Raw genomic sequence first — 27,146 nt, 5'->3', positions numbered from 1 at the left:
TTCCGTTACTACACGACTGTGGTTAGAGCTCCCTGAAGGCTGTGGTTACATTGTAATTTGGAGCCATTCTAAACACCCTGGTGTCAGAGCCGTTACGCTCTTACACAACACCGTTACATCACATGGACCGATATTCATCTAGGGTGAGCATAACGGGATCAAAGAGGTTTGGAGGACATGCACCATGTGTGAAGTCAAAGGTTAGTCCTCACAGTGAAGCCAGGCGTGTTAACCGAACCCCACAGTGCTTCCTACACTTGAGAAGAGCAGCTGTGTTAAATTCTTAATCGGACAAGCTCAAATTAACACCGCTGAATACACAGCACAGACATATTTTTTTTTCCTGTATTCTATTTGGGGTTTAACGGCTACTGTTGCATCCTCCACGGCCTTTGCCTGTGCTGACATGCCCTGGGGAGGCCGGAGCATGTCACGGCCATCGGACCTCATAATGACATCATAGGGGATGGAGGCATGTCTGCTTTCTCGTCATCTTATATGGAGATGATACTCATCTTAATTTCAGTTAGAAACGCTCCTCTCTGTGCTAACTGGTCGTGTCTGTCACATGTTATGCCATTTTGCGGACTAACCCTAATTTCATTCATACCGGTGTCTTATTTCCTTTCACATTGTTTCACTTTGTTTCATTTTTTGTCTTGGTCATTGTTTTAAATACATTTTCTTGCACGCATTCCCTTCCTTTTGAAAATAAAATATGATTTTCATTATTTCACAGCCTGCTGTTTTGTTTAACATCCAATAACCCATGTCCTGCTAACACCAACCTCCTCATCTCCTGTGTACATCTCTTTTACTGGATGGAATGAAATCTAGAATGTGAATGTGTAATAGACAATGGCTTTGTGTGTGTGTGTGTGTGTGTGTGTGTGTGTATGGGTGGGTGGGTGTGTGTTTGTATGTGCATTCCAAGACACACCCAATGAAGTCCTATTATATATGCTTGTTAAACGTACATTTATTTTACATTATCAGAAACCTATGCAGTCCAAATAGCCTGACACCATATCAAAGTGTTCAGCACGCCTGTTTACCCCATCAGTTAATCCCCAGGACCTCCAGGAGCTGGGTAGAGCAGAATGCTGTGTGACTCCCACAGACTGGGTCTGTCTTCGGCCGGGTGGGAGCAGAGGCCTGGAGGATCACCTCTGTCTCAGACTGTGGGCATCCACTCAAGGCTTCTGAGAGGTCCACACTGTTTGGCTTCTTTATTTTCATTGGCCAGTGCCATTCCTAGTCGTGGCATCAGATCAAAATGGGTATTTGTTTCCTCAAAAACAAACACCCCCCAAAAAGCCCCGCACATTTGAATTAGTATTCACTACCCGCAAAGCACCTTGGCCTCCATGCCTCATCAAGAGCACTTTCACATGTAAGTGTTGGGGTATCTTGGCAACCTGCACAGAGTGATAGATGGATGTGCAAATGTGCTCCAGCCCACAGTGCCTCCCTTCACACACACACAGTTAGCCAGTCAGGGCGACCGTTTACTCCTAAAGTGAAACTTCTCTCTTTCTAGACTCCCTTTTGCCATTCCATTCTCTTTATCGCTCTCTCCATCTTTTATCTCTTTCCCCGTGTTTCCTTTTTTTCTGTCTCTCCTCTTTTTCTCCCTCCTCCCATCTTTCCTTGTCTTACTCTCCCATTCTATCTCCTTCTCTCTCCATCTTTTTCTCTTTCCATCTTTTTGTCTCTGTCACTTGCTTCCTTTCTTACTCTTTCCTCCTGTCCCCCCTTCTCCTTCTCTCTCTCTCTCTCTCTCTCTCTCTCTCTCTCTCTCTCTCTCTCTCTCTCTCTCTCTCTCTCTCTAGCTAATGGGACAGGCTCCAGTAGTCAGCTCTCTACTCCCATCTCAAAGCAGTCTCCCATCTCCACCCCTACCAGTCCCGGAAGCACTCGCAAGCAGAAGGTACATTTCTCCTCAGCTGTGTTATTTGCCCTTTTCTCTTGACTCTCTCATGTTTCTCTTCAGCTTTGCTCTTCTTGCTTCTTTCTGTATTTATTAAGCTCTTGTTAATAGCTGAGTTTCCACTCTAACTTCTCATCTATTTCTCAAACTCTGACTTTAACCTTTAGGATCTTTACCTGCCCCTCTCACTGGATGACGACAATGATTCTCTGGGAGAATCCATGTAAACTCCTCCCACCTCTGTCGACGCCCATCAATCAACCTGATCTGCCAGTCAAAGAGGTATCTCTGGTGTTCTGCATCTCTGAAACATCAACATTGCCCCCTAGTGGTGTGGAGGAGTGCACTTGTCACCCCAGCTGCCCCCTGGTTCATGGCTTTAGCTGTTCAGGATGCAGCAGCAGTGGTTCCCACACTCTTTGCTGCTTGAGAATTCGTTGCATCCATTTCTGGCACCTTTTTCCGGGTTTATCCCCCTCTTTTGTATCAGTGTTTAAACTGTTCTGTATGTGCAGGGCACATGCAGTGATTGTAACAAGTCATGTACAAGGAAACAACAACATGCCGATTTTTACAAGCAGTCTGTTAGTTACATTTTTTTTTTCCCTGCATTTTGGAGTGATTTTTAAAGTTATAACAGAAACTGATATAAAATGTAAAGTGTGTATGTTAGTACGTTTCATATCAGTGCAACTCCTTTTGCTAACTGTTTAGTTGTTGTCACTTTAAAACTAAAATTGCCAACTTTTTCATACTGATTTTTCAATGCTTGGTTCTGCGAATTGCAAGCAGCAAACAGACATTTTTAGTAAGGTGTATTAGTCTGACTTGTACAAAAACAAAAACAAAAACCTTGTTTCAGCATTGATCGCTTTTATTAATCCGTTTTATGTAACCCTTTCCTCCCTGTCTGTGCCATGGTTTGATGTGGTTTAAAATGATTGGGAATCGTTGTTTGGAAGGCCTTCTTCACGCTTCTATAAATAGGATGTGCATTCATGTTCACTCATCTCATCACAGGGCTTTCTGGGTCTGTTTCTACCCTGCCACACACACTGCACGTGTGTTCCTCTGACGTGTTTGTGAAGTTTGAGCTGTAACCTTTTCCTTAAAGAGTGGAAAGGGGACTTTTGTTTTGACATTTTAGGTGTATAACTTAAAAAAACAAAAAACAAATAAGTTTTGAAAAAGGGAAAAAAAAACTTTTCAGCCAAAGCCATATGTTTAGGTTCCTATACATGAACTGAGCACAGTCATTATACAGTTTTTTTTAAAGGTTAAAAAAATGCAACTGAATGCAATCTGTACTGATACATAAATTTTTTTTCTTTGCAAGGTAACATGTAACGCCCAGTATAGCAGTTATGCTACAGCTGTAACATATGTGAAAAAAAGCCAAAGTTACGTCAGACTGAAGGAAGTAGCTTGTCATTCTGTTTATTATTACATTCTTCTGGTGGTGGTGTATGTGTGACATGGTTAAACTCTATAGTTAGAAACTCCTCTAAAGAGAATCTAAACAATGAGCAATGAGCAAAACTCGATTTTCTATAATTGAAAATGATGGGGATAAAAGAGCTTTCATTTTAATGCATGGCGGTGTGTTGGAAAATAATCCCAAATTTTGTCTAATGTTCGGGGTCCTATGTCAGTACTTCATTCAAGTTCAACATAGCTGTTTAAATAGTGGATAATGTCATAATGGCTATTCATGAATTTAATTTAGGGATCTGCCTACAGAGAATGACTTTACAAATGTGAGGTTTGCTTAATGTTAACAGACTATGATTTGGTCTGTTATTCTGATTTTATGATTGGTAGACACACACACACACACACACACACACACACACACACACACACACACACACACACACACACACAAAGTCAAACACTCCTATATGTGATTTCATAACAATTTCTGTTTTGACAACATACACAATAAACTAAAAGATCTCACAGATTTTCACTCAAACAGTGGGATTAATATTAGTGTTGTCTTCTGAAACATACACCACCATTAAGAGTGGATGGTGTTGGTGTAGCTCACCATTAAAAGTGGAAGGTGTTGGTGTGGCTCACCATTAAGAGTGGAAGGTGTTGGTGTGGCTCACCATTAAGAGTGGAAGGTGTTGGCGTAGCTCACCATTAAGAGTGGAAGGTGTTGGCGTAGCTCACCATTAAGAGTGGAAGGTGTTGGTGTGGCTCACCATTAAGAGTGGAAGGTGTTGGTGTGGCTCACCATTAAGAGTGGAAGGTGTTGGCGTAGCTCACCATTAAGAGTGGAAGGTGTTGACGTAGCTCACCATTAGGAGTGGAAGGTGTTGGCGTAGCTCACCATTAAGAGTGGAAGGTGTTGGTGTGGCTTACCATTAAGAGTGGAAGGTGTTGACGTAGCTCACCATTAAGAGTGGAAGGTGTTGGCGTAGATCACCTTCTGTGGTGCCTTTTTTACCATCTTGTTTTTTTTGTTTTTTTTTTTGATAAAAAGAGGAAAAAAATGAAATTAATGTAAATTGAGACTGAAATTCCCAAGTCTGTTCTCTTACACCATAATTGTTATGCTGTTTGAAAATCCTTTTTCTTCACTCTCTCTTCTCATTTAATTTGAAGTGAATAATTATTTTAAATAATACATTTTACATCTGATACTGCTAGTTTGAAACTGTTTGCTGGTTTTTGTAGTATTTTAGGGTAACTTGTCACATGGTGCAAATTTTCTCTGTGTTTTGAACACAGTATCTGGTGCACTGATTCCTATGGTTTGGAGATAAAATTTGAACTTCCTCTCTGATGATGATGTATTTCCTGCTGTGTCATCGTGAGTTGTTTCAGTGGTGTCATTCTGTGTATTAACTTCTCTCCTTTTACAATTAAAATGAGATGTAATTCCACTTCTTGTTTTGACTGTAATCAAGTAATATTCTTTTTTGTTTGGTTGTTTTTTTTGCATGTCACTTACTCACAGTCCCATTCTCACACAATAATTCTAATTACACTACAATTCCACCATCTTATGATATTTTCCACATTTATTCTTCTGTTATTATTGAACATGGCTTGGTATCCACATTCATATCATTAACATGTAATCAAACATTGACAAGCATTGCTATCCAAGTCACAAAAGTTAATGAAATAAGGGCTCATCTCAATTCATCAGTAATGGTAGCTGTTCTAGATAAATGACTGGGTTTTTCCTTTGCCTGTTCCTTCACTAATGAGTCATTTCTATGTCACTGAGTCTTAATGAAGGTTGGGCTGCTGGAGCTCATGCTGAGTTTAGGATGGGGGCCCGTTCCCTCTGACAGGACCAGGTGTCTGGGCTTCCTGCTGAAAGCATCTCCAGAAGCTGAAGAGACAGTGAAATTTTTTTTTTTTTTCAAAGAAAACATTTAAAAGTTGAAGCGTTAATGAAGGCTTTGTTTGGGTTGCCATGGCACCCAGATAAAGACCTTTTTAGTGCTGTCATACCTGAGTTCTGCCATACTTACCAGAATGCAATGCATGGTGAGGAAATGCGTGCGTGCGTGTGTGTGGGATGGTTAGGGATGGAGACCCTTGTTACAGAAGAATTAATATGGCACAAAACCACTATATACCATCAAAGAAAGAGAGAGAAAGAGAAAGAGAGAGCTTAAGGGAGACAAAAGAGAGGCAATAAGCAGCCAAACACCCTCGATTGCTATTCTGCTATTCCATGAGCCCATCACCATTTAAGGCCTCCCCCCTCCGCCCCCATCTTGGCAGTTGCCACAGAAACGTGAACATCTAGCTCAGTGGCAAACATTGGCCCCCAGGATCAACTTAGCAACCTTGAAGTTAATTGGTATCAGAGACAAGTCCCTCCTAAAATTACCTGCCCTCCCTGAAATGAATCCTACCTGATATCACCTAAACACACAAAACTTGAATTCTGCTGCTCTCCACAGCTCACAGGATGAAGAGTGACATTAAACAGACATGCAATGAGACAATCGTAATGATAGAAAGCATTTATAAGACACAAACAATGCAAAATGGGCCCTGTTATGTTGCAGTTATTTAATGGTCACATCAGGACAACAGTCCCACATCGGCCATGTGCAAGGAGATGTCCACTGTCTACTCCCATGGACCTGAAATCTGATGCACCAAACTGCTCAGTGTAAGATCACTGCTTTAGGACCAGCTTGAGCCTGTTGTATACTAACGAAGGAGTACAATGGAAGTAATGAGCTTACCCAGCAGTTACTAATCAGGGCTTATACTGAGGAACTCTGGTTTAAGAAATCCTGGTCTTTGGTGGTTGGTGCTTTTCTTCTACCAGCTCTTTTCTATCTGCAGCTTAGCCTTGATATGGTGTTCTCAGGCAGTTCGTAAATGACCTGATATTTTTCCATCAGCTCTGATACCAGTGCTTGCACAGGCAGAACGTCTGGCTCTGTCTCATGTGACGGTGATGTTTGCCACTCATATAGGTCTGCCTGAGCTTTCATACCTCAAAAATTCACAGCAACAACAGAGGCATTTGAGAAGTGTGCCTTTCTGCATCATTCTAACAGATCTAAATGAACAAAATCTCTCTAGTTGGTTTTATCGTATCACAATTGCTTCATCATCTCAAAATCTGTTAGATAGTTCTGCTCTATCGAATAACCATTCCAGCATGTCATTGCAGGGCTCCTGAAAATGACCTCGCCGCGCGAATGTCCTTAGTGCATCTAGGTCCAAAGTCAAAGCCATCTGTACATACAGACAGAGAAGAGTTCTCTATAACATCACCTTGCACCAGTCAAAAGAACACACATTGCCTTTATGATGTCATAATGGAGTCATCATTTCTGTAACAGAAGAGTAGGGCTGAGGTCAAAGTCTCTCAAAGACCAAATTTTTTGCCCACCTCTGTAGTTCTGACCTCTCCTGGTTCCACAACTGAGCCTAGCCAGCCTTTACATGTGTATGCTTATGTATGTCATTTTATTACTATTATTTTGCTTTGAAGAAGGATATAATATAAAGGCTCTCCTAAGAACAGCAGTTCATACATCACAATGAGAAATGAGCACCCTTATGGTCATCAACAGAATAGTCTATTTTGGTTATCAACAGTCTATTTTGGTCATTAACAGAAACAATTTTTTGAATGCCGTTTTTCCACCTCTGTGTCATTTCCACCTCATATCCATTTATATATTTCTGTTGCATGCGTTTGCATAGCTCACGCTTCAGACCATAGCAGCAAACCCTGGCGTGAGCTAATATGGATATTATTTCAGTTGTTTAAATATATCTGTCTCAGCTATTGGCTGCTGTTTCCACAATCCGAAACATAATCCTCCAAACTGCACAAAGTTAAATACATAACAACATGTACATAACCTGCACAATATCTAACACAAAACATATCCATTATCTGAAACTCTGTAACTCTTCCCAAGGCTCAGTGCTTTCATTGATTTCTCCCAAATTTACCCAGCTGGTAAGCACACTCTACAGTTCGCTTCTACAAATTATGAAGTGTAAACTGGAGGTTTTTGAAAGAAGCACAAATTAATTGTGAGCACATTTGAGTGATAAACAGGAAATAGTAATTATGCTTTTGATGGGGTTTATGCAGGATTATTCTGTTAGATATTGTGCAAGCTTGTGACATATAGGCACACATTTACTTTGGTAGATATTGTGTAGGCGTGGAATGTATGTTGTGGGGTTTTGGGAACAACCGTTTTTTTTGTGTGCATATCAACTATGAATTTGAATCTTAAAGCGACTGGAAAATAATTGTAAGTACATAAAGAAGCTACAGTCTGTCTGTGTAGCTTCCATTTAACCAATGGTGTTCCCAGAATTCCCCATTCCTGCTGTTCAACAGGGTCTACTTCTACAGTTAAAACTCAGCCATGTGAAAAGGCACGAGACTTGTACATAGATATTTTTACTCTTTCTGACTTTCTAAAGCAGACCTTCCTGGGTCTGACACATAGAATGGCAGTAGGTTAACATACTATAGTCTAGGACATTGGGGTCTGGTTGTTTATAGGCTCTGATCTGTGTGCTTGCGAAAATATATCCTTTGGTTCAGCACGGAAGTCAGTATAAAAAAATAAAGAATGTTTTTTTTTTTTGTTTTTTTTTTAAACATCTCTTTGTAATAAAATAAACTTTTCTGAACACTTTAGCCTGCATGCTCTGCTGTTGTCATGGTAACATGGTCACGCGATTCTGGTGGCAAATCTTTTCCTGTTTATTTTTTCTTGTGCCTGCCTTGGGGCCAGCTTGGACCTGCGTCCCAGTGACAGTGACTGTGTTAGTCCCTTCATTTCCAGCTTGTTCCTCTGTGTCCTCTGTGCTGTCCTGTAAAGAAACAATAAATTTGAGTACAAAAATCAGTCTCATTAATGTCTTTTATTCCCTGTAAAACATAGAGTGGCTACCCTCACTAATAAATATAGTCACAACCAAACACAGGGTTTCAGAGCAGCTGATCCTCTTTTTAGTGATGTCACAACCAGAAACCAATAGATTCACATATATACTTATGACAGTATGATGAAATACCTTTACATCACAGCTTTACATCACAATATGCAATTATGATGTGCTCCAGCCAGCTATTTTATAATCAACACACACCTACATTCATGGGGCATTGCATTAGATACATCTTAGTAGTGCATTTTATAAAGTACAATTACAGACTTTAGCCCACATGTTGGCAAGCATAATTTAGGCATCCTCTAAGTCCAAGGGACAATTATTTAGGTGGCAGAAAATTCTCAGCAAAGCATTAGCACTGGTATGGTGTAGTGGAATGGTTGTGGGTGTTGAGGTGGTCCAAACGGTGTTGCTGAGGCTACGTATCCAGCACAAGTTGGAGGATGTAAACAAGGCAGTGGGCAGCTGCGGTGTGGAGGGTGCTGCAGCACCTCCTAGTGGCAGGGAGAGGATGTGCAGGGATAGAAACTACAGGCTTTACCTGTACAAGGTGTTTCTAATAAAGAGTTTGATGAGTGTCTTAATTAGCACACAAAAGCATGAATTAATTATTTTAATGTAATTACCTATAGATACCAAATACTGAATGTCACAAAGGTTGATAAAGGCTGTACTTTTGAGTTGCTGATAATAGATGTGACTCCAGTGACACCCTGTGTCAGGCGGTAGTAATGTTTCCGTAATATTTACATTAGCTTAATGATGCTCCGTCGTGGTTATAAATGAAGGTTTCAGTGAAATCAGACAAATCATACTACACAGAATGGAACCTGAGTGTCTGTCTGTCTCTCTCTCTTTGTGTGTGTGTGTGTGTGCACGCATGTGTGTGTGGCTGTAGGTGTGTGGATGTGAGTAGACTGTTACATTCTGTCTACTGACCTGAAACTATCTGGAACTCTAAAGCCCTTGTCTTCATCTGTAATTCAAGTGTCCTGGGGTACCAACAGAGAAAAATCTTTTTTGTTTCACACTTTTTACTGTTTCATAACTTCTTTAATTTTTCAAATTCGTTTTCATTGTGTTTCACGCGGCAAAAAAAAAAAAAAAAATGCAAACGAGGTTAAAATTCTATTCTTTCCCTATGCAAAGTTAGAAATGTACGCACCACCTCTGCGTGCTGTGGCCACTTTGACTTTATGAGGGTTGCGTAAGACCCTCACCGCACTAGTGTCCAGCAGGCCTGCTCTCCTGCGGCAGAGACGACGGGGTGGGTCAGTTCTGCTTGTCGTCACTGCTGCGGCGGTCAGTGTTCGGCTCTTGATCACGGCGGCCCAAGTCCGCTTGGATGCTATGACAACAGGGTCGCTATGACAACAGGGTCGCTATGACAACAGGGTCTCTATGAGGGCCTCAGCCAAATTACCAATTCTATTAAAAAAACATTTGAGAATGTTGTGATAAGACCTTGAATGGCTGGACATCTCTACACATGGAGATTGCATTTGATGTGATTTAACTGTGCTCGCTGTGTCTCTTTCGCCCTCCCTCCATGCCTCTGTCTACTGTCAGTGTAGGAAAGGATGCTAGTCTAGGAAGAAAGCACACGGAGAGCATGTGGTGGTGTTTCCAGTCTCCGCACACATCGTCCATCGTCTTTCCCACTCCGTTTCCCTTCCTTCCTTTTTCTCTTTCGTAAATGCTTAAAAATGATCTGCTCGTTGCTTCTTCTTTACCCCCCACGCTCAGTGAGATGTTTACATACGCAGGACAGGCACAAATTAGGCAAAGGAAACTCCTGTGGAATAATTCCCTCGTTGCAATAAAAAATTGGCGCTTGGCTCACTAAAACGTTCGAGCTCCGTCTTCGACTGCAGGCTTCTCTTCGCTGGTTCTGAAGGCATCCTGCGGGCTTTTGCTACACAGGGTCCTGAGCAGGGGACTGGGATGGGGTTGGGGGGGGTGCCGCTAGCTTCAGGACTGGCTGCTCAGTGTTTGTGTACCACGTAGCAGAAATGGAGGTTTCCAGAAGATGGAGGTCCAGCATAAAGGGGTCTTTGCCCCCTCGAGGTCATTCGCCAGCGGACTAAAAGCTCAGGGACTTCATACTGGATAGCTTAGTCATGCCTTTAGCGCAGAGCTTGGTAGTCTGACCCTTTTGCAATTTTGTTTACTTATCCCTGTACTAAAGCCACTCTGAAATGGTTAATTAATTAGTTAGTTAATTAGTTATTCAGCTACTCAGCCAGTTAATTATGTTAGGCCACATGTAATGTATGACTGAGGAAGAGTCAAACCTGACTTGTGCGTTAAATGTCTGTTGTTCTGCATTATTGAGTGCAGCTCCAGACACAGACTGCTTCTCTCTGAGGGTCACCATCCGTAACAGTGTCAGAGGGGTACATTTCCGCTGCCTTGTTCTCTGCCACACGTTCCTTTGCTCCTTCTCTCCTTCTCTCCCCTCGGGGTCTTTATTCCCTTCACCAAGTCTCTTCTGCATTCTCTCTATCTGTCTATTCAGCAACAGCAAAACTGTACACAGCCACTCCAGAACACAGCAGACTATATCTAAAACTGTATGCACGCATGCACACGTATGCCCCCACGCTTGCACTGTGTTCTCTGAAGGGGCAGGCCCCTAGCTAGCAGAGTGGGCAGGTGTTGTGCTCACAGAGGACACACCCCATACTCTCAGAGTGGGCGGTACCTGTGCAAGTTGAGAAAAGGCCGTATAAGAGTGGAAGGAAAGCCAGCAGTAAACACAGCTGGAGTTCGTGGATGAATCAAGACATACCCGCGTACAGACGGAAATCAGCTCACAGACCCAGGTAAGGTTCACTGCGCGTGTGTAATCATTTGTAAGTTTGTTTACATGTATTTGTGTGTGGGTGTGCATGCGTGCATATGTGTGATGCACATCCTTTTCTCGGGAAGTAATGTGAAAGTAGATAGCTCTGCACTTCATGTGCGCTGTTCCAGTACACGCCGAAACAGCAGTGCACATACCGTAGGCCACGGAAATGCCGGTGGAGGAGGTCAGGTCGTTAACCCAGGTGAAGAACTACCAGCAGACTTTATACCTGAAGGAATTATAGACACTCAGTGGTTGTCCACACTCGACTGTAATGGAAGATCCGGACACAACGAATATCATTAACTGTAACTTGTAATGCGCATTTCCATGAATCACTGTTTAAAAGGATTTTAGATACACGTCATATTTAATTAGAGTACAAAGTGCATTCCTCCACATGGAAACAACATGGGAATATGAGAGGACTGTATACTGAGAGTGAGCAAGAGACCAAGCCAAAGCGACAGAAACAGAGAGGAATGCGTCATGTGGCAACTTGCAAGCGGCTTGTTGCTGGGATGAGCAATCTGAGATAAAGCACATTTTCTCACTGTTCTGAGTAAGTGTTTAAAGTTATGCAAGCAATTCATATTGTGCGTCCCGTAATGGGCAGAAATGAAGCAAACCTCAGCTGTTTCCTACAGCAGAGAGCAGGACAGCGGGGCGTCCCGCACTGATGAAGGAGCAGCTTCCTTCAGGGGTGTATTTCTAAACTCCACTTCTCCTGAATGAAACTGGGGCACACACACACACACACACACACACACACACGCACGCACATACATTTATCAAAGTTTTGTGTAAGGTTATAGTGGCTGCCTGGCCATCTGCATCCAACTCATTACCTTTAAAGAGACATCAGAATGAGCTGAAGACGTTTTAATGTCTAGCGTGCGGTGTGGACAGGAAGACAGGGTTTTCATCTCAAAACCAGACAAGACAACCACTCTCTGATTATGTTGCGGAACAGCATACTGCTATGACATGTTTATCAGCAAGCAAACATGCTTGGCTTACTTGCTTGTTGCACACACAAACAAGTTGCACACACACACGCGCGCGCGCACGCAAACACACAGTAAACTCTCTGCCTCATGACATTACAAAGAAGTTATCCTCAACAACAACCACTGGCCATTAACAAGAGAGCGAGAGAGAAAGGCGTGGTGTCCAGACACACACACCCATGCAGGCATTCTGACAAAGACAGGTCTGGTTGGGGGTTGGGTGAGACGGCCAGCAGGTTGAATAGAAACTCTTCCTTTTAGCTCAGGTGGCAAGCGCCGGATGACACAGCACTTTCTGTAAGTTATATTGTTTTTACAGCTTCATTACACGTCACAAAGTCTGAAGTGTGTTTGGGGCTGTGGCTGCACACGCACGCGCGTGTATGTGCGTTTCTGTGTGTGTGCGTGTGTTTAAAAGGCTCAGGTCTAAAAGCAGAAATGGAAGTACAGGCATGGCATAGTCAATATGCCAGTGTGATCGCACCAAAAATATGTGCCAAAAGGTACGAGAAAGAAAGAAATGATGTTGGATTCCGTAGGATAAAGATGTGAGTAAAGGGACGTACACGGTGCCTGAACTTAGCTTGAACTTTTCCTGCCACCCTGGTCATGCACATTGTTACAAATTTAATCGTGAGATCGCGCTGAACCTCTCACCTAAAGCCACTATAGTGATGACACGTCCCGTGATTACTGTTTTGGGTTTTGTGTTTGAGTCTTTTACAGCCACATTATGCATAAGTAATTCTGTTTATTACAGCACTCCATGCACATGTTGCGCTCAGCTCATGAAGGGCTCTGTAATCAGCCTAGTGCTAGTGCTTCGAGCGCTAAAAACATTACAGCGTACAGAGAACAGGGTCCCTCTGAATCATAATTGGAAACCACTATCTTAGATAATCACAGGGATCTCCACACGACACCCAGGGAGAGACTCTGATCTTCAGGCTGTTGCCGAAATTGGATATGAACTTGGGAAACATTCGCCATCGCACTCTCTCCTCACATTGGGAGTGGAATACCTGGACAGCTTCAATTATTCCTATCGTAAGCTATCCGTTCTATGAGAGACGTTTAGTGTCCAGTGATGAGACCCCTTGACTGTCGTGAATGTAGACTGCGTCTGTATATCTGAAACTTTTCTGTTTTTCTTTCCCGACCACTTGTTTACCTAACACGTTTTCCCTCCAGTGCTTCAGGAGAGCGCATTTTCGGATATCATGTCCAACCACCACAGTGCAATGTTAGTGCTCACAGGAGAAAACAGCATCGGAATGTGAGAGGATTGGTCTTGTGTCTGGGACCACTTTCCAAACAGCAGGGTTCCTATTAAACGGGGCGACCTACGGGTTGGTTGATGCTCGCCCAGGGCCCAGGGAGGGGAGTCCTGCCCCCTTTGCATATGACAGCATTACTGTCATATGCCGCTTATGCAGCATTTCTACATACCAGTTCAGAACAAACCTGGGGCAGGCGGTTTTTAGCGCTCTGCGGCAGGGGCCGTCCTGCTCCAGGTGTGTCAGAAGCTGTCTTTAACGAGGGTGCGCCCGAGGACCTGCTACAGGACTTTCCCATGCCTGTGCTCTGGTTTCCGGCTGACCCTGGGTGAGCGCCTTCTAACTGCAGTCTCCCTGCGTCCTTCTAACCCCCAGCCCAGAGGAGAGGAGGAACACCAGTGAGTCATGTTCTCCACGGTGGCCGTGTACAGGAACCAGCACTACGACGTCCTGAAGAGGGAGTGTCAGGAGAGCAGGATGCTGTTTGAGGACCCCGAGTTCCCCTGCATCAACTCCTCGCTCTTTTACCGCAACCCCCTGCCCGGACGGGTGGAGTGGAAGAGGCCGGGGGTAGGGGCACACACGGGCTCCACCTGCTCCAGCTGGAGCCTCCATCTGATGGAGAAACCCATTAAAACAGAATTTGTTTTAGTTTGGGTCTCGGCCCTGGGGGCTTTGGTCGGGCTCCTGGCCAATGGAAGATATCACAGCCTCAGGATTCTTTTTTACATATGTTTGTGTATTATGATATAATCAAAGGTCATATACATTTTATTGCTTTGTTTGTAGACCCACTCCACCACCCACCCCCAGGGAGAATGAATAATTAATACAACTGGAGACAGTATGAACGCTATTACTGTTAATTCCACACTATAAGTGTTCATTCCTCCCAGGGGTTGTTCCCACTTTGCATACAGGACCTCCCATGTTAAACAGGCTTCTCTCCAGAGCACCTCCCCAACTACACGGTGTTCTGTTCAGTGCTTCCCTAACACAAGATCTATCCTCAATATCAGCGTTTAATTATTCACTCATATACAGTCATATCCATGAATATGGAAACAATGCATTTACACACAGCCGATATGAATGAGTGTTAGATGTTATTGCCAGTTCCGGACACAACTGAAATATTAAATGTGAGTTTTCTAGCAGAATTTAACTTGTTTGTCAACAACAGTGATGGATGGAGCTTTGTTTTACAAGTGAGCAGATGGGCTTGTGTGAAGGGTGGGGAGTAGAAGGGCAGTAATGGGTGGGGAGTAGAAGGGCAGTATTGGTGGAGAGGAGAAGGGCAGTAATGAGTGGAGAGGAGAAGGGCAGTATGGGTGGAGAGGAGAAGGGCAGTAATGAGTGGAGAGGAGAAGGGCAGTAATGGTGGAGCAGAGAAGGGCAGTAATGGTGGAGAAGAGAAGGGCAGTAATGGTGGAGAAGAGAAGGGCAGTAATGGTGGAGAAGAGAAGGGCAGTAATGGTGGAGAGGAGAAGGGCAGTAATGGGTGGAGAGGAGAAGGGCAGTAATGGGTGGAGAAGAGAAGGGCAGTAATGGGTGGAGAGGAGAAGGGCAGTAATGGTGGAGAAGAGAAGGGCAGTAATGGGTGGAGAGGAGAAGGGCAGTAATGGTGGAGAAGAGAAGGGCAGTAATGGGTGGAGAAGAGAAGGGCAGTAATGGTGGAGAAGAGAAGGGCAGTAATGGTGGAAAGGAGAAGGGCAGTAATGGGTGGAGAAGAGAAGGGCAGTAATGGTGGAGAAGAGAAGGCCAGTAATGGGTGGAGAAGAGAAGGGCAGTAATGGTGGAGAGGAGAAGGGCAGTAATGGTGGAGAGGAGAAGGGCAGTAATGGGTGGAGAAGAGAAGGCCAGTAATGGTGGAGAGGAGAAGGGCAGTAATGGTGGAGAAGAGAAGGGCAGTAATGGTGGAGAAGAGAAGGCCAGTAATGGGTGGAGAAGAGAAGGCCAGTAATGGTGGAGAGGAGAAGGGCAGTAATGGTGGAGAAGAGAAGGCCAGTAATGGGTGGAGAAGAGAAGGCCAGTAATGGTGGAGAGGAGAAGGGCAGTAATGGTGGAGAAGAGAAGGCCAGTAATGGTGGAGAAGAGAAGGCCAGTAATGGGTGGAGAAGAGAAGGGCAGTAATGGTGGAGAAGAGAAGGGCAGTAATGGGTGGAGAGGAGAAGGGCAGTAATGGTGGAGAAGAGAAGGGCAGTAATGGGTGGAGAAGAGAAGGGCAGTAATGGTGGAGAAGAGAAGGGCAGTAATGGTGGAGAGGAGAAGGGCAGTAATGGTGGAGAAGAGAAGGGCAGTAATGGGTGGAGAGGAGAAGGCCAGTAATGGTGGAGAGGAGAAGGGCAGTAATGGTGGAGAAGAGAAGGGCAGTAATGGGTGGAGAAGAGAAGGGCAGTAATGGTGGAGAAGAGAAGGGCAGTAATGGTGGAAAGGAGAAGGGCAGTAATGGTGGAGAGGAGAAGGGCAGTAATGGTGGAGAAGAGAAGGGCAGTAATGGGTGGAGAAGAGAAGGGCAGTAATGGTGGAGAAGAGAAGGGCAGTAATGGTGGAAAGGAGAAGGGCAGTAATGGTGGAGAGGAGAAGGGCAGTAATGGTGGAGAAGAGAAGGGCAGTAATGGGTGGAGAAGAGAAGGGCAGTAATGGTGGAGAAGAGAAGGGCAGTAATGGTGGAAAGGAGAAGGGCAGTAATGGTGGAGAGGAGAAGGGCAGTAATGGGTGGAGAGGAGAAGGCCAGTAATGGGTGGAGAAGAGAAGGCCAGTAATGGGTGGAGAAGAGAAGGGCAGTAATGGTGGAGAGGAGAAGGGCAGTAAAGACCCAGGTAGCACGTAGATAGCTACTAATGTCTGCGATGTTGATCAGTTCCATCACTGCATATAACCTGAGAAGAGAAGCTTATCAAACTTCATCCTCCTGGTAAACACACACAGGCCTTTCAGATATGGTGTGTTTAAGTGTGCACACATGCTATTATGTATGTGCATATGTAGTGTGTGTGTGTGTGTGTGTGTGTGCGTATGTGTGCCTGCATGTGTGTGTGTCTTGTGGACAGTATATTGTTGCAGACTGTTCTCAGTTACATTCTTTTTTTTTTTTAGTCTGTGTGATGATTATTTATTTGTCTGACTAACATGGGATGAATAGATGTGGTGAGTGCAGAAATCATAATTGCTCCTAATGGGACATATGACCTGGCTATAGATCACCTTAGTCAATCATTCAGCCTCTCTCAGGCTTTGACTAGTTCGTAAAGAAAACATACTCTGATTTCACTAAAGCTAGTCTGCTGCCTTTATCTCCAGTGGTGTTCTAAGATTTTGGGGAATGTGTCTAGCTGATTCACAGCCCAATTTGAGAAGCCTTTCCTGTATATATGTCACCTGTTACACTGGTTTACCGATGATGCATATCCTACATCCTAGCCCAAAGGTTGGGTAAACGTTCATCGCTTGTTATTATTTTCCACATTTTCATAGCGAAGGGACTTTGAAAAGTATGAAATAACACATACGGAAATATGCAGTGACCAAAAAAGTCGAATCAGAATTATTCATATTTTAGATTCTTTTAAATATTTGGCTTGACATCTTTTCACACTCTTGGCATTCATTCAGTCTGCTTCATAAGGGAACACCTTGGACATTTCTCCAACAGTCTGGAAGAAGTTCCCACATACACTGAGAACTTAATGCGTGAGGGACTAAAGTTCTAAATAAAAAGCATTCACTGAGGGAGCATTTAAATAAAATAATAGTGATACATGTAACATTTTAGTTTTGGACATATTTGTACATCAACTAAGACTATTTACAACAAACTCAGGCATAGCCCCTTAGAACAAAAAACACTTAAAGCTACATTCAGTCAACTATGTCCAGTCTTTGGACTCATTTGCGATATATTTTAAAATGTAAATGATTTCCTAGATACTCAGTTGAATTCTACTTTACTTGGATTTAGATTTAGAACGTTTCTTCATCAGTGATAACTACCTCGCAAATCTTGCATTAGAAAGACACAAAATAACTATTTTAATAAAGATACAAATCTTGGTACTCAGCAGAGAGGCAAAGAAAGGCAAGAAAATTATTCTCTACAAATAAGACCAGCCAACATCACCATCATTCCAATCGCATGCATCTCTCTTTCTCTTGGACTTTCTCTCTCATTCTCTTTTCTCCACGTAGGAGATCAGTGAAAACCCCCATCTGTTCGTGGAGGGCATCAGCTCTCATGACCTAAACCAGGGTGAAGTGGGCAACTGCTGGTTTGTGGCTGCATGCTCCTGTCTGGCCCTCAAACCGTACCTCTGGCAGAAGGTGTGCTTACATTCTCCATATCATCTGTGCCTCGCTTTAGAGTCTCACAAGACCCAATCAGGTCTTGCACCAAAACCACGAACACAGAAAAAAAATGTTTTTGAATGTGTAGGGTTTACTGTACATTTGCTGGTAAATGTGGAGCAACTTGTGTGTTGGTTTGGGTTCTCTTTGTTTCAGGCTGGAGGTTTAAATGAGTACCATTATTCTGATATTGCTGTATTTAGTGAGTATACATGTCATAGAACAGACATAAAAATATCTCAAAACAAAGCCACAAAAGTGTGTGTGTGTGTGTGTGTGTGTGTGTGTAATGAGACTCGTTTGTGTTAAAAGGCTGGAAATAGCTCTGTGTTCTGCATTTCATGGCTTAGAATTTCATGAATTTTGTAAGAGTGCTCAGCGGAGAACCAAAGGATAGCATGCCAAATGAGTGCCTTAGTACTACAGCAGTGTATCTGCACATACTCAACACAATAAAACTGCAAATGGAAGGCTAGGCTATTCTCTTCAACATCGCAAAAAAAGGGAAATACTACACGTATTTATCTACTCATAGGTAAATAACAATAAACAGAGTTTACAATCAATATGGCTAAATGAGGGTGATGTCATGTCTGGAGACCTAGTTACCAGACCAGCTGCAAGAGGGCAATTTCCACATTTATGAGTGTGCATGGTGGTGTGTCTCCTCTGTCCCTTTGGAGTGGAGTGCTGCTATTTTCTTGGCTGAAGACCCTGAGAGTTTGATGAGATCGCACGCTGTGCTAGAAAGCATAGTATGGACCTTTATCTTTATGGCACTGTGAGCTAGCAGCTAGTAGATGGATCAGGATGGCTAGTAGCCACAAAATTATGTTAACAGCGAACATTACCAGCAAGCTAAAATATCTTGCCGGTATTGGTAATGTATTAGAACCAGAATTATTGGCTTTCATATGGAGTTTATGATGTATTTAAATCTTTTTTTTTTTCTCCATCAGGTGATTCCTAACTGGAAGGAGCAGGAATGGGATCCCAAATATCCAGAAAAATATGCAGGAATCTTTCACTTCCAATTCTGGATATTCGGGGAATGGACCGATGTGGTTGTGGATGACCGTCTGCCCACCATCAGTGGGAATCTTATATACTGCCATTCTAAATCCCATAATGAATTCTGGAGTGCTCTTCTCGAGAAAGCTTATGCTAAGTAAGTGTGAATGTAGTTAAAAAACATTCTTCTAGAAATGCTGCTATTATCCATATTGCTGCAGGCATAAGTGACTAACCATGCTAATACATATATTCAAAGTTGTATACATCTGTAGCTGCATTGAGTAGTTCGCCAAAGCTATTGCTGATATAATAGTGGAAGCTATGCTCTCATCCAAGATAAAGTGAAGAACATGACAGGGTGAATCACACACTGGCTGAATCACAATTCCAAGAATGTGTACTGAGAAAAGAAGTGTCCTACTTTCCCATTAATCTGATTGGTCTGTACACAAATAACATATAAGCACCTTTTAGCTAAAAAAAGTTGGGATCCTGGGGCATAAAAAGCTACATGCACTGCATGAAAAACAGTGAGCAAAATGTGCCTCTTCAATTCAAAACTATTTAAAAAGCCTCTTTGGTCTGCAAAAAATGATTCCACCCACACTACCCCATCCCTAAGGCTAATTGATAAAGTCTACTTTTCTACTAGGCTACTTGTTTGATGCCATGTGATTATTTGCCATTTTATTAATTTATCTAAATTCCTGTTATATGCAGCCAGGGTGTTCCACAAGGGTGTATCTCAAGTCCTTTACTAATCTAATTCAAAGTCAATTTAGGGTTTATAACACAATTTCTCTGATTCACTGATCTTTCTGCAGACTATCGGGATGCTACGAATCTCTAAGTGGTGGCAACACAGGGGATGCAGTGGTGGATTTCAGTGGGGCAGTAAATGAGCCCATAAATTTGGAGTCAGGAAATTATCGCACTAATCCCAAAGCCAGAGACAAACTGTTTTCAGATCTGCTCACTGTGTTCGACCAGGGAGGTATCATCAGTTGTGCCATAACAGTAAGTAAATTTACTAAGTACCCCATTAACTAAGTGCCCCGTCTTTTAATGTTAAGATTTGCAGCTATCATCGAACGTCATTTTTTAATTTTAGTTTGTTTAGTACTTGAATATTTATATGAATGCTTTTTTCACTAAAGTTTAGTTTTGGATGGCACACCTCCAGGCAAAGAGTCCCAGAATAAAATATGTACACATGAGATTAATTCAGAATGTACTCTGGCATGGCCTGCAGTAATTTATGGATTACGTTTTGCAAAACAAATGAAGTAGAAGAAGCTGAAAAAACTGGAGAAAAAATGAAATTGGGGACTGGTTGTTAACCAGCACAATCAAATCCTGGAATGAAAGATAAGCAAGATAAAGTGTCCTCTCGGTGTTCATTCCAGCGTTGGGAAAATGCAGCTGGTTTGTTCCTTCCTGCAGAGTGCCACGTTGGTGATGAAGGCCTCTGTGGAGACCTTGGCAGTTCTGTGCAGATGTAGAAAGAGCTGCAACAATATTGCACTGCAGTATTAAAGCTGTAACCTTTGAACAAAAGGGTTCAAATGGATTAACACTAAAGCAGCTTTATATGTTAAGATCATATTCTAGCTGTTGTTCCTGGTGTGACAGCTTTAAGACAGACCTAAAAACGTGTTAAAATATTATTAGCAATCGTAGCTTTGGTTCAGTTGAAATATGTGGTATTGAGCCTCAGTGGGTTGTATGGTGTAGTATATAATACAACCCCTCATGTCAGGGTCTGGGATTCCTTCCACTTTCTGTGCAAGTGCACCATGTTATACTAATAAGAGTCCTTGAACAAGACTCCTAACATTACATTCACCAACCTCACCAATCTGTAATATGATTGAAATTGTAACTCGTTCTGGATAAGAACGTCTGCTAAACATGCAAATGTACGTGGTTGCCAGCACATTGTCATGTTTTTCTTGCTCTACCACACCTTATACACTTTATACAGGAGGAATTTAGCTATGGGACAAGTCCTGTGTGCTAGATCAGGGGACATGCAGAATGATGCAGAACCTGAGGTCTCCAGCACTGGGGCTGGAAGCCTGTTGTTTATGTAATGCTCAGGAGCTGCGATTCCTTACCCACTGCCAGGCGTCTCCACACGAGCGGGAGCTGCGCTTGCCCAACGGTTTGGTGAAGGGCCATGCCTACTCAGTGACGGCAGTGAAGCGGGTACGGCTCGGCCATGGCCTCCTCGCCTTCTTCAAGAACGACACCATCCCCCTGATCCGCATGAGGAACCCCTGGGGTAAACACGAGTGGGATGGACCGTGGAGTGACAGGTGAGGGAGGGACAGAGAGAGAGGGAGAAAGAGAGACAGGGAGGGAGAGAGAGAGACAGGAAGACAAACAGGCAGGGAGAGAAAAAGGAAAAAGGGAAACAGGCTGATAGATAAAGAAAAGGGGCAGAGAAATGAAGGAGAAATGAAAGAGACATGAAAAGTTTTCTGTAATGATGTTTTCTTGTGTTTCATATTTTAACACTTCGTAATCTTTCATGAGCTTTTAAACAATTCTCTCTTCTCTTCTCTTCTATTCTCTGTAGCTCACAGGAATGGGAGAAAGTTGGGATCAGAGAGAGGGCTAATATGGGTATTACAGTAGAAGATGATGGCGAGTTCTGGTGAGTCAACAGATTTTTAAGCTTCCCTCCAGCAAAATGTCATCCCACTCATGTAGGCTATTTTGCCCGGGGTTCTCCATAGTTTTTGCACTTTTCTGCACTGCTGCTTGACTGCCCACACCCTGCACATCATTTTTGCTACCAGTGGAAACAATATACTTAAGATCATTGAGAACATCTCTTTGCATTTGTGTGTGTGTGAATGTAAAACTTCCAGGATGTCCTTTGATGACTGGTGTCAGAACTTTACTGATGCAGATGTTTGCCGGCTAATGAACACGTCTTTGCTGAGTATTCAGAAGGTGTGGCATGAGGTGGTGCTTTTTGGCAGCTGGGCCAAGCACACTGAACCCCTGAGGAACAGGTGCGGAGGCTGCATGAACCACAGGTCGACCTTCCTGCAGAACCCACAGGTACTGTCCTGATCACCCCACCGCAGGATCCACAGGTACTGTCCTGATCACCCCACCGCAGGATCCACAGGTACCGTCCTGATCACCCCACCGCAGAAGGCACAGGTACCATCCCTATCACCCCACCACAGAACCCACAGGTACCATCCCTATCACCCCACCACAGAACCCACAGGTACCATCCCTATCACCCCACCGCAGAACCCACAGATACCATCCCTATCACCCCACCGCAGAACCCACAGGTACCATCCCTATCACCCCACCGCAGAACCCACAGGTACCATCCCTATCACCCCACCGCAGAACCCACAGGTACCATCCCTATCACCCCACCGCAGAACCCACAGGTACCATCCCTATCACCCCACCGCAGAACCCACAGGTACCATCCCTATCACCCCACCGCAGAACCCACAGGTACCATCCCTATCACCCCACCGCAGAACCCACAGGTACCATCCCTATCACCCCACCGCAGAACCCACAGGTACCATCCCTATCACCCCACCGCAGAACCCACAGATACCATCCCTATCACCCCACCGCAGAACCCACAGGTACCATCCCTATCACCCCACCGCAGAACCCACAGGTACCATCCCTATCACCCCACCGCAGAATCCACAGATACCATCCCTATCACCCCACCGCAGAACCCACAGGTACCATCCCTATCACCCTACCGCAGAACCCACAGATACCATCCCTATCACCCCACCGCAGAACCCACAGGTACCATCCCTATCACCCCACCGCAGAACCCACAGATACCATCCCTATCACCCCACCACAGAACCCACAGGTACCATCCCTATCACCCCACCACAGAACCCACAGATACCATCCCTATCACCCCACCGCAGAACCCACAGGTACCATCCCTATCACCCCACCGCAGAATCCACAGGTACCATCCCTATCACCCCACCGCAGAACCCACAGGTACCATCCCTATCACCCCACCGCAGAACCCACAGGTACCATCCCTATCACCCCACCGCAGAACCCACAGGTACCATCCCTATCACCCCACCGCAGAACCCACAGATACCATCCCTATCACCCCACCGCAGAACCCACAGGTACCATCCCTATCACCCCACCGCAGAACCCACAGATACCATCCCTATCACCCCACCGCAGAACCCACAGGTACCATCCCTATCACCCCACCGCAGAATCCACAGGTACCATCCCTATCACCCCACCGCAGAACCCACAGATACCATCCCTATCACCCCACCGCAGAACCCACAGGTACCATCCCTATCACCCCACCGCAGAACCCACAGGTAGCAGGTACCATCCTAGTCACCCCACCACAGAACACTCACATACCCTCCTCAACAATTTAAATCGTTTTTGGTCCCTCATTCACTTTCATTTCAAACCTGGTGTTTCTGTAGGAAGTGATTAATATTAATTTTAAATTAAATTGTAAAAATTCATGTAGAACTCTAAGTGCACAGAGAGCTCCAATCTTTATAAGTTTTTTTTTTTTCTAAAAAAAATTGGCACCATGCTGGCACAATAGTTTTCTTGCCATTCTTTTTCTTTTTTCTTCATTCTTCTGTCCCTTACACAACCTCTTTATTTATAGCAGGTGATTAGTCTGACTCTCTGCATTACTTTTTGCAGTATATGTTGGATATCTCTAAAGATGAAGAGCAGGTGCTGGTGTCTCTGCAGCAGAGAGATATGAAGATTCATAGAGCCCACGGTGCGGGTCAAAGCCTTACTGTGGGATTTGCCATTTTTAAGGTACTGCTCAGCAGAGTCTAACCTCAATTCACCATTACACAAGCTCAATAAACCCAACCCAACCTCACCATTATATAAACTCAGTAGAGCCCAATCCCAACTCACTACTACACAAGCACAAGAGTCTAACCTCAGCTCACCATTACACAAGCTCAACAGAGCTATGCAGCAGCAGCATCCAATGTGTGTTATTGTGAAGATAAACTGCAATGCAAATATGAACCCGAAGAAGGAATAATTCCCAGAACTACTGGATAATATAATGGTATACTACCTGAAATACACAGAGAGTTCTGTTATTTGTCTGATTTCTAACAACTTGGTTTTGTGCATATAGGCTACTTCACAACTACTAAACAAATTTAGCTGACTAAATCTACCTTATCATTCAGTCTGCTCACAGATGAGTAAATACTCATGTAATCATGAATGCCAGTTTTGGACATAAAACACATGCTTCAATGGTCAGGATGCATCTGATTTGCACCTGAAACATGACACAAAATCTCATATATGACTCACAAATCTCATATAAACCTCACACACATATTGTGGACCTCTGACCATGATCGACATGGCCTCCCCATTCCCTCCTCTTCTGACTCTCTCTCTCTGGCTAGACTTCACCAAAACACAGGCTGCCACAGATTTTGGCTAATGTCTGAGTCTATGGGGAAAATGTCTGGATAAGAGCAAGATTAGGCGGAATGGCCAGACACTGAGTTATTAATGGCAGCATTCGACACAGTTCATACCAAAGAGAATCCAATAACAGGCCATTTGCAGTGAGACGATATTTATATCCAGACGCATTAGGCTGAGAAAATGGAGGGCTGGAAGTGGCCCTTAGTGTATCAGACATCAGGGACAATGAAAAAAATAATAAAAATTTTAATAAAATAAAATAAAAATTTATATATATATATATATATATATATATATATATATATATATATATATATATATATTAGAGGATTAAAAGGCAAACTTAGATCAGTTAGACTAAAATGAGACAAGGGGTGTTTCACAATGACACATACACACAAACATGCAGAATACACAGGTCACCTCACACTCTCATAAAAAATCTCTGATAGCACGGTCTGATTCAAATTTTCCTGTGGTATGGATTAATGCCTAATTGCTGTATTATAAATGGCTCTTTCCTTTTCTCATTTTCTCTGTGTGCGTGTGTGTGTGTGGCCATGGAACCAAGGTGGAGCTGAACAGGAAGTATCGCATACATGATATCATCACCCAGCAAAACGTCGCCACGTCGACGTACATAAACGCGCGCTCCGTGTTCATGAGAAAGACTCTGCCGGAAGGCCGTTACGTCATCATCCCCTCCACCTTTAAACCGGACATTCCAGGAGACTTCATGCTTCGAGTCTTCACTAAGCAGGACACTGGCTGCAGGTTACACATTTAATCTCTCACTTTACCTCATCGCATCTTTGGCAGAAATTAAATGTGATTCATTAATATTCTCTTGCTAGATGATTGTACATAGTTTTTTTTTAAAAATCATTTATTAATTGCAATAATGCGTTGGTAGAACGTGTTTCATATTTGTGTTTCATAGATGCTTGTCTTCTTTTTATTGTCATTATTGTTATTGATATCATTGCCAAGATGACAAGATGACGTTTAGCCATAATTCATTATCTATGCTACTGCTATACTATCATATTAATATATGCATTGTTAATAGATGCAATCACAATAGTAATACCGTTCTACTGATAATACATATTTAAGTAACAATATAAGGAAATAATATTGTTATTTTATTGTGCAGGTCTTCAGTAGATACTAGAATTAAAAAGCAAAATGTCTAAATGTCAGCAAAATGAGGTTCTGTTTCTCTCTCTCTCAGGGAACTACACTTAGATAAGCCTCGAGTGAAATGCTGGAGTTCGTTCATGGGTTATCCCCAGATGGTCACGCACATTTACGTTCACGGAGCGGAAGGGCTTGAAAACCAAGACAGAACTGGAGGTGAGCTCATCTGAGAGGACATCTGGCCACAGCAAGTGGGATGATCTTTTATTGCAATGCCCTGCTGAATGCCTAGCAGTACATTAGAGAGACTTACATTCCTAAAATCAGCTGGCAGAGATCCAGAAATACTTTCTAAGTGAACCATGAAAATATTGCTCAACCTGACTTTCAGCTGACTGACAGGCTGAATTGTGCGCAGGTGCTGATCCCTATGTGGTAATCTCCTGTGAGAACAGTTCAGTCCAGTCCCGTGTTCAGAGAGACACACGGGACCCAGTGTTTGATGCTAGGGCCATCTTCTACAGGAAAAATCCCCACAAACCAATCACCATTCAGGTGAGAAGTCTTGCTGACCACTAGCAGTGCGAGCATGTGGGTCTTCCATAGGCCAAATCTTCCAGGCTTAGACCGCTTCTTCAAGGGAATGTGTTTCCCCCCCCTTAGGTGTGGAACAGCAACACCGTGAAGGACCAGTTCATGGGCCAGGTGGTTGTGCAAGCGTCTCTGAAGGATTCCCAAGACCCTCAGACTCTACAGCTGAAGCGGGGCAGGGAGATGACGAGTGCGAGCATGCCGGGACTGATCAGCCTCAGGGTGGTCAGCTCCACGGAGCTCACTGCCATGTAAAGCAGCAAAGGCTAGCTGATATATAGCCAGAAAGGAGACCATTGTGCATATAACCAACCCCAAACCCATGCCTACAAATTATAATGCTACTCCTAACCAAAGCCCTACACCTAGCCACACTAAAAGCATTCTAATAGCATTCTAATCTCTTTAAATTAAAAAAAATCATTAAAAAATTATTTCAAGTTAAATGACTTCAAATAAAAGTCTTCATGACTGTTCTGGGTTCTGTAATCAGCAACTGAGAACTTCAGCAGCATAGGTATTAACCAGTCAGGAAACTTGCCCGACAACGAGGCAGTGTTCTCAGATCACAGGAAGTCAGGCTGAGCACCACGGCTTCAGGGCTTTGGAGATGGAGGTGGTGAGATTAACAGGAGGGGTACGCACTTATGGTGGCTAAGACTGTCAAGATCATTGCATACAGCAGCTTTATCTAACCGCACCCTTCCTACACCATACACCTACTCCTACACCTACACGCTACACTAACACCCTACTCCAACACCCTATTCCTACACCTACACCCTACCCTTACAACCTACTCCTGTACCCTACACCTATACCCTACTCCAACACCATACACCATACTCCTACTCCTACACCCTAATCCTACACCTACAGCCTACACCTATCCTTACTTTTACCAGTCATTTCCTACATGACACGCCATACATCACCGAGGCCATCCTTTGTGGCTATATATACACTCTGCCAACAAACTCAATTTTGTTTTGTTTTTGTACTGACAAAGTAAAAGTGAGCAGAAGATTATTTTTTTGCATTGTTTTCAAATGGTTAAAATGTATGGTAGCCACTCCTCTTATATTCCATACCAC

The 27,146-nt window shown here is 43.6% G+C and overlaps 2 protein-coding genes across 4 annotated transcripts in view; both read left to right on the top strand.

Moving 5' to 3' along the window:
* LOC113586853 (neuronal migration protein doublecortin) overlaps nucleotides 1-4,824 on the top strand; it is a 47,235-nt gene extending 42,411 nt beyond the window's left edge. Inside the window, exons 6-7 of the mRNA XM_035526964.1 lie at nucleotides 1,833-1,930; nucleotides 2,098-4,824. Coding sequence (XP_035382857.1) covers nucleotides 1,833-1,930; nucleotides 2,098-2,157 — 158 coding nt within the window. The 3' untranslated portion in view covers nucleotides 2,158-4,824. The remainder of the gene's footprint in view (nucleotides 1-1,832; nucleotides 1,931-2,097) is intronic.
* A 6,289-nt stretch (nucleotides 4,825-11,113) lies between these two features.
* LOC113586850 (calpain-5-like) overlaps nucleotides 11,114-27,146 on the top strand; it is an 18,945-nt gene continuing 2,912 nt past the window's right edge. The window contains exons 1-13 of one of the 3 annotated variants that reach the window (XM_027025227.2): nucleotides 11,114-11,172; nucleotides 13,858-14,052; nucleotides 17,671-17,802; nucleotides 18,786-18,994; nucleotides 19,665-19,857; nucleotides 20,968-21,158; nucleotides 21,422-21,499; nucleotides 21,717-21,912; nucleotides 23,554-23,676; nucleotides 24,893-25,095; nucleotides 25,556-25,677; nucleotides 25,880-26,016; nucleotides 26,125-27,146. The exon at nucleotides 26,125-27,146 is cut by the window's right edge and continues 2,912 nt beyond it. In XM_027025227.2, coding sequence (XP_026881028.1) covers nucleotides 13,888-14,052; nucleotides 17,671-17,802; nucleotides 18,786-18,994; nucleotides 19,665-19,857; nucleotides 20,968-21,158; nucleotides 21,422-21,499; nucleotides 21,717-21,912; nucleotides 23,554-23,676; nucleotides 24,893-25,095; nucleotides 25,556-25,677; nucleotides 25,880-26,016; nucleotides 26,125-26,307 — 1,932 coding nt within the window. In that variant the 5' untranslated portion in view covers nucleotides 11,114-11,172; nucleotides 13,858-13,887 and the 3' untranslated portion in view covers nucleotides 26,308-27,146. Of the gene's footprint in view, nucleotides 11,173-12,416; nucleotides 12,503-13,187; nucleotides 13,253-13,857; nucleotides 14,053-17,670; nucleotides 17,803-18,785; nucleotides 18,995-19,664; nucleotides 19,858-20,967; nucleotides 21,159-21,421; nucleotides 21,500-21,716; nucleotides 21,913-23,553; nucleotides 23,677-24,892; nucleotides 25,096-25,555; nucleotides 25,678-25,879; nucleotides 26,017-26,124 lie in introns of those variants that run through there. The other 2 variants (XM_027025228.2, XM_027025229.2) reach the window with 2 other exon arrangements.

This window comes from Electrophorus electricus, chromosome 6 (assembly GCF_013358815.1).
Source record: "Electrophorus electricus isolate fEleEle1 chromosome 6, fEleEle1.pri, whole genome shotgun sequence".
Taxonomy (NCBI): Eukaryota; Metazoa; Chordata; class Actinopteri; order Gymnotiformes; family Gymnotidae; genus Electrophorus; species Electrophorus electricus.
The sequence above is the reverse complement of the archived record's forward strand: the minus strand, read 5'-3'. Positions and strand labels throughout refer to the sequence as shown.